Source organism: Ctenocephalides felis, unplaced genomic scaffold, assembly GCF_003426905.1.
Source record: "Ctenocephalides felis isolate EL2017-DRISC unplaced genomic scaffold, ASM342690v1 CF-g0.4_SCAFFOLD_00845, whole genome shotgun sequence".
Taxonomy (NCBI): domain Eukaryota; kingdom Metazoa; phylum Arthropoda; class Insecta; order Siphonaptera; family Pulicidae; genus Ctenocephalides; species Ctenocephalides felis.
In genome coordinates, this window is record NW_020536999.1 from 32500403 (window position 1) to 32512954 (window position 12552).

The following is a 12552-nucleotide window of genomic DNA, read 5'->3' on the forward strand; positions in this document are numbered from 1 at the left end:
TTCGCCATACATAAAGAAATTTCTTGTAACAAAGTGTTCACAATGTACCTTTAATAAACGGGTGAATTTTATGAAGCTAAAACGCATTTAGGAACACCATATAGATAATAGTCTTAGTGTTTTTCACGATTTTTGAGTCAGCACTTTTTATTGAGGTTGCATTCCTTTTATACATTTTCAAATGCCTGAAATAAAATATTAGCTATGAGATTTATTGTTTTCAATACTCAAACAAGGAAGAATAACACAAAATGACTATATTTATTTGATAATTTTGTTTATGAGTTCTAGAATTTGGAAGTGTCTGAGTGCTCTTATTCGAATAATATTTAATGAATAACAATTAGAAAACTGTTTACAAAACATCTGATTAAGAGGTACATATAAATTTATATTTTATATTATATAGGTAAATACAAATTAATAATGAATATATTAAAAACGAGTATAAATATATTTGCGATAATATAATTTAAATATGAAGGTTCAAATGCGAAGGTTTGAATGTCAAAAACAATAAAAGGTTGCAACTTGCAACCGTTCATATTGATTTATTTAAATATGATGCAAATAAAATAGATGCTTTTTTATCATTCAAATCAATCTGAAAGCTAATTCTTTATTGATATAATATTAGTATTACTATTATAGTAGAATTGAATTGTGGTATAAAAATTGGCATTTTCACGACAACCAGAGAATATTGAATTCTCAATATATCTTAGGAATTCAAATGTCCCAGTATTAAAAACTCATGTTTCATGAAATCCAATAAGTAACTAAGGCAATTTATGTAGTTATTTTTAGGTCAAGTATGAATAATGAATATTGTAATATCTGAATATAATATTACATTTCTTGAAAAATATAATGAGGACGATATATATATATATATATCTATAATACAATGTAATTATATACATACATAATATTGGATAAAGGATATATGTTCCATTTATATGAATTTTATCAGTTATGTATAACAATTTAAAAATCCATATTTATTCATCCATCCAATATAATTGACTCTATATAACAAAGTAATTTTTTTAATATAATGAACAAAATTGTAATAAATCAATATTGAAACAACAAACAAATACAAGAATTTATGAGTATAATCGAACAAAATAAATTTTTGCAAAATAATATTTTGAAGAGACGCTGTATTAATGCACTACACCAAAACCTTAGAAAACAAATCATGAATTTATTGGAAATACTAGCTATTCAAATATATTCTTCATCTTATGAAAATTATTAAAGTTAATTCAAAAAATAATAATATAATAAGGAAAAATATAGATTAATAATTTATTTAGTCATAACTTTCCTGATTTGTAACAGGTTTAAACTTGGAATTATTTAACAATCTCTTCAATTATTGGTTTGAATTGAAGCTTGAACACCTAGTTTTAAAACTAAATATTATGTTTGAGTTATGATATAAATTTTCCATTCCTTCCATGTATCTGAACAGTCTACATCAGCAATTGTACATTTTTACCAACAATACAAATAGGTCGAAGTTTTTTCACCTTCTTAAAATCGTTAAGTTATTAATATAATTAATTATTACAGTTAATTTATTAATATTGTTGAAGTAAATATTATTATTATTTCATTACAGCTTTTAAATGGAAAGAAAGTGTCTAAACACTCTAAACAACTTGTTTCCGCCTCCTCCGTTTTTAACATGAAGTCAAGTTTTGGAATTAATATCGAATTCAAAAATGAATACAAAATTGATATAAAAAAGTTTTTTATATATAATAAAAACTGCAACATTTAAACCACAAGCAAAAGCTTTGAATTTTTATCATTGATAATATTTTTTTTGTAAAATATTATAAGAAAATATTTAGAAAACAACTACATTTATATATTATATGTGAAAATAAAAAATAAAAACGTGTATTTTTTTTTTCCTAATATGTGATTATCAATTTAATTTATAATTTACAATTTATTATTTTTTATTTTTCACATGTAATATATAATGTAGCTCAAAACTTTATACGATATGATTGAAAATAATTTATATTTCCCAATATATTAAGTAATTACATCAAGCATCCCAACGTCTTCATATTACAAATACTATTATATAGGGTAACTATTAGCCGTAATAGATCCTATTAATTATGTCGCATCCATGTAAGAAGATATAACGAGGGCAAAGCAATTAATCCAAACTTTGTTTTCAGAACCTGTGAACTTCTAAAAGCCAACCCTTACAGTAACCTGGATCATTTCTCACCAAAGTTTACGTTTACAAGGGATAAGAAGAAATAAGACGAAGGCAAGATGCCCGTCGGCGGGCGTATGGCCGGCAAAGTCGGCTTCATCAACAGCAATTATAATGGTGAGTTGATTAGAATAAATCTCAAAGATTTTTTTGTGTCTCTGTGATCTTATCCTCAGGCAAGACAGATAAATTACATAGTTAGATGAGTTGAACTTGAGATGTTTTTTCTGGGCTGAGACAACTTGGAATGGATATAACTCAAACCATAATAAGGAACCTTTGTTTTAACTTCAGCATAGTAACGCATAGCGTTTAGAAACTATCCATCATCTATAGATAGAGCAGAGCTTAAAGCTCCGCGGGTAAAAAGATCCACCATCATTTTCTCAAAAACAGGCAAAGTATAGATTTTTTCAATTATACTATTTTAAAGTAGAAGACAAAAGTAGAAATCTTCATATAAGAAGATAAAAAAAAGTATCAATGTTTATACCAAAAGTATTTTTTTCGTTGATAGTTTTTTTTTGGATTTGTGTTTTTTCATTTAGTTATTGATGATATCTAAGTATAATGTTTAGCTATTTATTATTTATTTGATTTGTAAGATGTATTGTTATTTTTATGTTAAATTGAACCATTTGTTTTATATAACCTCTACAAAATATTATATGCGTGTGGATTAAAAAGCACCACCTACGTTGGCAAGGTGTAAACAATAAAAGTAGTAAAAAAAACGTATATTAAATTTGAAAAGCAATTTTATAAAAGGTAAATTAAATATAGTTATTCATTTTCTGCTGATGAATATTGAAATACCAGATCAAGATTATTTACAAAACAACTTTGTAAAAAGTTTCCATAACATTTGTATTTCATATTGGTTAAATAATGTAGAGACGATAATTGGACGAAAATGGCATATGAAATATAACAAATTTCAGAAAAATAGTAGAAAAAAACATTTCTATAATTAGGAGTTAACTGGGACGTTTCACTGAACATAGTTCGATAGTTTTTTGTTTGATACCCGTTTTGTACTAAAATTCAAATTGGAACTGTATGTCTCACCCTACCCTATATATTGTACAAAAACACTATGCAGTAGTCTACTAAAGATCGATAATAAAAATCAAGTAATTAATATTCATATATACATGAATATTCATATTTAGAAGTTGGATTATTACTCGATAGATAAAAACGCTATTGAAATATTTTGCTATTATAATACTTCAATCAAGAGCCATTGCAATTCACATTTTTTCAATATTTCTGTAACAAGCCTGTCATTTCTATAATAACAAAGCCTACAAAAATGTTTTTTATAAGTTTTAATTAAATTCATGGAATTTTCTATTCACGTCAATAAATAATTTCAGTTCACGTCAACGGGCAGTGTTTAACGATACAAAAATTCTTTTTATGGAAAAATGACGATCAATTAGTATAATATGGTATTTTGTACTTAATTTATAAAGCACTTAATATCAGAAGTAATAAAGCTACAATCAAATGATTTTAGTAAATGCAAATACTTAACCATTTATTTTGAAACTTCTTTGTCCTCGAATAAGTTTTTTCTCATGATTGCTAAAAACACATTTTTAAATAACACAAAATATTGTATCTATAAATCTTGTGCAACAATTGCAGCGTTCGTTATTCATCGCACTATTTATTATTTTCTTAATTAACAGAGCTTTTTCTATGAGTTTTCACATTTATATCTTGACATTAAAATAACATAATTAAAAAATTAGAGTAATGTGAATAATATATCATGTCAAGACTTTATTTTCCTAAACTGGTGCAAAAACCAACTGTAATATGCACAGGATATTCTCCAAGATATATTTCTACTTAAATTGAGTTTTTTGTTACAAAAATTTTGAATTACTTTGTTACAAAAACTCGAGTGGAATTATTCAAATATATTTCATCTTGGCGATAATATCAAACTCGAGTTCACCTACAAATTAATCTAAATATTCAAATAATTATATAGAATGTTTTGAACAACTATAGAAGTAAAAATATAATGTTAATTTCAAATACGAAAATCGAGCGAGTTTTCTATATATAAATTATTCTGGAATAACAATTTCAAATGTGATTTTACTGAATTTTCAATTCCAAATCAATTATTACCTTCATAATCTTTTCAACGAAATTCGAAATCACATTTACCGGAGCGATCAATTAACTTTTCGTCAGAGAGCATCACGTAGAAGATATAATTACTAATTAAAATCTGTAATGTAATTTACGCTTAAATAACACAAAGCTCTATGAAGAAAGAGAGAATTAAATTTGCAATTATTCATTGACGACATGAATTTTATTTGTCATTTTTTTAAAATTATATGGCAAATATAATTTATACATGATTTTTTTACAAAATAGCGTTATCATGCATGACTTTATTATACAAATTGCATGCAGTTATTAAATTTTGAAGATACACGCGGGTACACAGGTGTCGAATATAGTTTTTATTTTAATCTCCAGGGTTTAAAAACATGCAGCATATTTTCTGTGACTGCATAAATGAGACTTTTAAAAATACATGGGACAATAAGTACTAATTGAACTTGTAAAACGTGCAGTTTTTTCTGTGTTTAATTATACAAAATGCATACAATAAACAGTATAGCAGCGGTATTCAAACTTTGCATACTATATCCCAAGTTATAGAAAGTTGTTACCTACTAAGTAAATATTCTGCTAAAGCAAAAATAATTGCCGGACATATAAAAAACTAACTTGATGAATTATAAGCGCTCGTTAAAAATTTCAAGTTAGTTTTACATAAAGGTTTATCTCTATTAAACTAAAATAAATGATAATTATAAATTGCATAAAATTCATTCTTGTATTGACTATTAATTATGGATTTGCTACGCAATTATATAAATATTGAGTTAGAGCTTATTTATTTTGCAATGTTAAAAATTTGAGATATATCTTGATTATTTAATTTATTTTACAATAGTGAATTGAAAATATTTTAATAAAAAATTATGAAATAACATATTGTTTATATACATATACACACACATATATATATATATATATATATATATATATTATATAGTAGAACAATTACGCTTCGTAATCTATATGATGAATCATGATAGATTATTATGTCACAAACATTTTCGTATTCATCTCAAGAATAATAAATCGATTCTTTGATAAAACGGAAACTTAGATGATGGATTGTTAATACAACAATATCTTACTTTTAGATCAGCAGAATGATGAATTTTAGCTTTTTCATCATTTTGTTAAGAATGCTATTTTAAAAAATTGCGTTAAAACTCTATGAAGTAGGTTATAAATGAAATCCTGACTTTCAATATATGTACATCAATTTTAGTTTTGTGAGTGCGTTTTTCATGGAACCATTTTAGTAAGATAAGCATCGTATCATTCAGGTTTTATATATTATCTGAGATATGTAAAAAAAATATTGATATTAATAAAAATTCAATCAAACTTCTGCGCAACAATCACAAAACACTAATGACAATGAAGTGGAAAAAATTTAAAATGTGTAAATAATTAAAATAAATTTTTCATTTTTAAAAATATGTCTAGTGAGTGTTATTTATATTAATATATAAATAAGCTTGAATTAAGAATTCTCTATCCATAAAAAATCGTTTCGGTTTCATAGTTCATGAATTTGAATTTCAAATACCTTTTTTATTTAAAATTTTGAATATATGATACGTCAATCAATATATTCATATCATGCAAGCAAATATATGAAGTTGTCTGTCATGCTATAGTTTTTTATGCTTTGCGAATAAAATATCACATATGGTCTATTTCACTAAAATCGTTTTACATTATGAAAATCAAATTTTTCATATATTATTCTAGGAAAATTAAACTTATGAACTACATATTGTTTTACCTACTCTATGTTTACAACATGTTCTCTATTATTATGAAAATATATGCAGACATTTATTAAAGAGTACAGGAATCTCAATATTCATATAATACCACCACAAATTATAAATAGTCGTAGATAAAAAAATTGAAAGTAATTATAGCAATCTTGTTAATCAATTAATGAACTAGTGGGGTGGGTGGCATCGTGCCCTAAGGCAAATTGCTGTACCGTAACGAAATATTCCAGGAATACTGAATGTTTTCAAATAGATTATTATAAATATTGTTGTAACATTGTCTAATATTTATAAGAGTTATATAAACTGAATTGCAAAGTTAAAATTATTTGTAAAGTATATTAGAACTATAGTCAGATTTAAAATTAAATCTGAATTATTTTCGATATACAAAAATTAAAAAAAAAAAAAGTTGAAACAAAATTTTTTTTCAAAATACATTATTTTGTTAAGATAAGTAGAAAGTTCTTTGAATCAATTAAATTGGACGCTTAGTTTTCTCAAAAACTGCCATTTTTTGTACATTTAGCTTCGTATCTTCGAAATGGCTGGGCCTGCCTATGCAAAAAACTAAAATCTACTTCTCCCAATCATTACTAATTGAATTTTTAGATCATTCAAATCGGATGCTCCGTTCTCTCAAAAACTCGATTTCTATTTGCTGCACTCTTTGCTCTTTATCTCCGTAACTGCTGGACCTGCCTTTGCCAAAACCTAATCAGCACATCTGCTCATCAATAGGAATCGAATGCTTTTTGAACTATTCAAATCCGTTGATCCGTACGCCCGAAAACGTGGACGAAAAATTGTATCCATACATACATACACACACACACATCTATTTTTTCTGAGGTATGCCAAAATGTTCAGAAACCTTCAAAACGTCGAGAAATGTAAAAATTTTCAATTCCGATTTTCGGCCCATTACAATAACTTACCATACGGAAAGTTAATTACCCTAAGGGAAGTTAAAAAGCATTTAATATTCCTAAAGTTAGTCAGTATTTTTTTTACGAATACATGATAAATTTCAAAAGGATAGTAATCTCCAATATATGCTAAGGTAGAAAGTCAAGAATTTTCCGCTGTAAGAGTTTATCTGATAATGAATCATTTTTCGCCATCTTATTTATGGCATTTCGATTTTGCTACGTGCAACGTTTCACCTTTTCTATGTGAGAAGCATTTTATTTGCAAATTTTTCTTATTCTTTTTAAGGCATGCGTATATATTTGTAATAATGTAAAAGTTCACGGAGTGCCAAGTTGTATATATTCATGAAAACAGTACGAAACAATATTCCATTTCAATCGCGAAAGATTACATTTTTGAAATATTACATTCTATATTTACGTATTACATAATAAAAATGTATATGTATTATATCAAAATAATATTACATTTTATTTTATTGCCATTTTGGCTCATAATAAATAATGTATGTAAATTCAATATTACAAACAAAATTAAGTAATATGAGTAAAAACAAATTAAATAGATAAATATACTAACGATAATGTAAACCATAATTTAAATACTTACAAAATACTATATTTAAAACGTAATAAAGATTCGCGTTCGCAAAATTATAATATTAAAGCCTCTCGTTTCAAAATGTATGAAATGCACTTCAGTCATAATTTTCCACTTGGTCTGATTACAGTAAAACGCTAAAACTATGATAATTGCGAATTCCAGTAATTCCATTTTATGCTATTCATTCTGCATAAATTTAAAATTATATCGAATAGTTTAGCGATATTCAAATTAAGTCATTGGAAATGTGTAAAGGCTATTACCGAGAATTATTAATTAATGCAGATGAATTATTAATTGGCTTCATTTTTTATTGAAATTGAAATCCATTATTTGTAAAAAAGTAGCCGGAATACAATTAAAACCATGCTTGAAGTACTAAAATAAATAAATAATTAATTATAAATAATTAGAAAAAATAATTTATATATGACTCTCAGTATTAAACTGCTTAAACCTTTATGTAAAACGTTACCTGTTGCCATTAATATATTATCATAAACCGTGCAGCAATCTCAGTCGTATATCTTTATAGTCGGAACTTGACGCTTTATTTCAAAATTAAACTCTTTTGTAATCTTTATTATTCTTCATGTTCACCTGTACATTTAATAGAAATCTTCATGGAAATTTAAGTGATAATTTATATACCAAATGAAACACTGATATAAATTCCTATGTGACCTTTGCGGCCAAATTTCACAAAATATTAGAGTTTTCTAACCATTTTATTGAATATATTACTATATATAACATTGATAAACTAAACACATTTAATGCTGACCATAATCGAAGATTTTCTTAATCGACAAAATTTAATATGAAGGCAGTTAAAAACTACCAGATCGCTCCACCGGCAGCAGAGCTTTCAAGCTTTGGAACCTAAACTATAATCATTCTCCTATTAGTGAAAACTGAAAATGATATAAATTTACGCTATTCAAAGTTAGTTCGTAAAGTCTGCGTACAACATGCGTATTTGTGCAAAAGTTGGAAACTATCTAGGCATCCTTCAATTACAGAGTATTCAACAAATAGTTAGGGTTTATTCAGTGTAGTTTGAGACGAACAAGTTATCTTAATGATAAGCGCTTGACTCGTACTTTAAGGTTTTCACATCACAAAAGTTATAAAACGTATAAAAATTATTTAATTCGTGCTTTAAACATAATTAAGTAAACAAAAACTTGTGTGTAGTAGATAGTATGTATATAAAGGATCATCTGCAGTAATTATCGTAAGTGAATGATCGATATAAGAACAAATTTAATATATTTCTAATCTATATCTTAGAATACGTCACGTATATCAATTATTTTATTCCGAAGCTTCATATATCTAGCAGTCTGAAATTTTTATTATATAAAATTGACATTAGAGTCGGTATAATGATAAAAAATGATGATTCTTTTTATAGCACTTCATATTATCACGTATATTTTGGCGCACGTGCCCGAGTTATCCTTGACAATGAGTAAAAGCAATGCCTTGTTTCACAGCTTAGACAAAATGAAAAGCTTCTTGAATGTTGCTATGGGGCTTCAAGTTTCGTAAAGAGGAATTTCTAATAATACACCTGAGATTCTTACATAAATTAAATGAATAGATATTCTCACCTATGTAACTTATAGTTTACAGTTTAACCAAACAGTGTAATATAGTACTTTCATAATTAGTGAAGGAAATAAATACAAAATTTGATAAATTTTTATATGAATTATTATATCATATTACTACATTACAAACACTATACAGGCAGCAAGAACTACCATGAAGTTCGCACTTTTCTTGGAAAGTTTTAATAAAACTTGTAATTACTTTTGATTTGTTTTAAATTAAAACTTAGAAATTCATATTATTGCTGCATTTTTAATACAAAAATAATTGTGAAGAGCAACTTTACACAAACGGAGTACGTGTTGCATTGAAAATGAAGTTTTCAAAGAAAGCTACGTAGAATATTATATATTTAGTTTTCAAAGTTGGTGGTAGTTATCTATAGAAATTGAATTAATTTTTAACTATTTTTACTAATTCATATTACGTAGGTGTATATATACATATACATATTTTTGTTTCCGATTGAGCAGAGTAAAAAATCTAATACGTTTTAGATGACGTTATTTATCATTTAATTTTAATAAATAATTATGATCAAGAAATCATAATTTTGATTAATCTCTTTGCTAAAAAAAGAATTTTCAACTTATCAAAACGCTCACCTATTTTAAACTATTTTTAAACTGAATTCTGCGACATGTTGTGCAAAATAATTTATTTTGTAAAATAAAAATCTTTTTTTCACTCGTGTCCAATACGAATGCAATTTGACTTTTAGGAATTATACAGTCTATAATACCATATGTAATACATCACAATACACAACACATATCATTGTTTAACAAGTAACTATCAAATTATGTTCAGTGAAAATTCCAGTTAATTTATAATTATCTTCTTTTTAATATCAAAGGTATAAAACATAATAATACGAACATTATTGAACCAATGCGACATATAATTTTCATGGACGTTTTTTTTGCAAAGTGTGATCATTGTAAAAAATATACATAACATTGATCTGGTATTACCGCCAGAAATTATCATTTATCAGCAGAGTTGGAATGATTTAATTTATCTTTTGTAAAATTGCTTTCTTTAACTTAATTCACTTTTTTATCACCATTTTCATTGCTTATACCTTTGCCAAGGTAAAGGTTCAGTTGGTCCTTTTCAATCCTACCCTGGTGAATCTAACGAACCCATCTGGTGAATCTAACTTGAAACTAGTGGTGTTTGATATCGTGCCTTAAGGCAAATTGCTGGAGCTTCCCGTACCGTAATGAAATGTTCGATTTTTCCAAATAGATTGATTATTAGAGATACTGTAACATTGTTTAATATTTTTAAGAATTATATAAACTGAACAGCAGAGTTAAAATTATATTATTTAAAATATATGAGTAAGATTTAGAAATTTTGCCAGAATTAAAATCAAAATCTGAATTATTTTTGATATAAGAAAAAGAAAAAGTAATAATTTTAAAATATTTTTTTGAAAAAAAAGCAATTGTTTAATCAACACAAGCAGAAAGTATTTTGAATCATTCAAATCGGATGCTTAGTTCTCTCAAAAACTGCCATTTTTTGTACATATGGCTCTGTATCTTTGAAAAGACTGGACCTGCCTTTGCCAAAAACTAAGCAACACATCCCCCAATAAGAATCAAACATTTTTGAACCATTCAAATCGGTTGATTAGCGCGCACACACACATCCATTTTTCTGAGGTATGCCAAAATATTCAGAGGCCTCTGAAACGTGAAGATATGCAAAAATTTTCATTTTCGATTTTCGGCCCATTACTATAACTTACCCTGCAAAGAGTTAATAATGATACATATCTTATAAAAAAACAATTAAATAACGTATACATTGGAATTATATTAGAAAATTTAACAACAGTGCTCAGTTCATAACAAAGAAAAATACTTTTGTTATAAATGATCAAACATTTTATCTCCTAATGTCGACGATGTTTGATTGAGGCGATGGCTGAAGACTTTTTACCTTCTACTTTCAAATATTGTTAAATAACTCATACTTGTTTTTGAATTTGATGGTGATGGTGATTTATATTCCTCGCTCTACCATAATATATATATATATATATATATATATATATATATATATATAAATATGTAATTAATTGCAGGTAGTACTGCCCTAGGACAGATTCGTGAGTTGACAATGAATTAAACCCCAACTCGATTAAGGAAAGAATAGTGTGAGAAATTTTCCATTGCCAATTAATACCGCGGTGCCCGAGATGAGCTTATTTTTAAATGGAAACATTTTTCATCTATATTTTCAAGTTCTAATTATGATCATTATTTTGATGATGTAGCGCTAGATCATTCAAGCTTTATTCATATTACACATATAACAATTATAATCTGGAGAAATTTGCGTTTTTGTTTTTCGGGTTGATTCTATAATGAAATTTATTCAAAATTCTTGAACTCAAATCATGCGTCCAACAACAAAGCTTCTACGGGAAGTCGGTTACTGCTATAAATCCGTCCTGGTACGTCTCCGAACGAGCACTTGACATAAAAATTCTCATCGTTTATTCCTTAGGTCGTTCCGGTTCCGGCTTCAACGAGGAGATCATCTGGGTGAGCATAGGCATGGGAATCACGATAGCCGTGCTCATCAGCATGGCGCTCTGCTACATAGCCCGGGAGAAATGCCGCAAACGACGCGAGTACTACATCACGGCGTAGCGCGACAGGTGAATAAGTAATAGGATAAAGTACATATACAAAGTTTGTTTTGAATGTGCTTACGGACAAGAAAATTTGGAACTCTTTCGGAAACTCGATAAAAGTGATGAAGTTATGATGTTTATAGAGACGTGAATTGACATTCAGCATGCGTGATAGTAGTCACTTATTCTGGAGACTTTGTTGATGGTCTTTCTATCTAAAAGGCTTTCTATTACTACACTATCCTATCAATGGATGTGATTTTTATTCCAAACTAGTGGAACGCATGGCATCGTGCCTTAAGGCAAATTGCTGGAACTTCCCGTACTAAAAATTATTATTTTTTTAAACACGATTAACATTTTTTGTTTATTAAAATGACCATTCGGTTTGAATGGCCAAAAAAGTATTTGTTGAGATAGGTTCAAAGTGTTTAAGAAGTTCGTGATCTATCTGGATGCTGCCGAACTCTATTGAACACTTGCACTTTGCCGAAGGACCAGATATACTTAGCTGTTGGCTATATCAGACCGTTTTAATAAAAATAAAAGATGTTGAATAACTGTTTGATTATTGTGTA

General features: G+C 27.1%; 1 protein-coding gene across 1 annotated transcript; it reads left to right on the top strand.

Moving 5' to 3' along the window:
- Positions 1-2307: 2307 nt before the first annotated feature.
- Positions 2308-11990, top strand: LOC113371520. The gene is made up of 2 exons (XM_026612152.1): positions 2308-2365; positions 11845-11990. Exons 1-2 carry the CDS (start codon positions 2308-2310, stop codon positions 11988-11990), a joined length of 204 nt encoding a protein of 67 aa, XP_026467937.1.
- Positions 11991-12552: the final 562 nt, after the last annotated feature.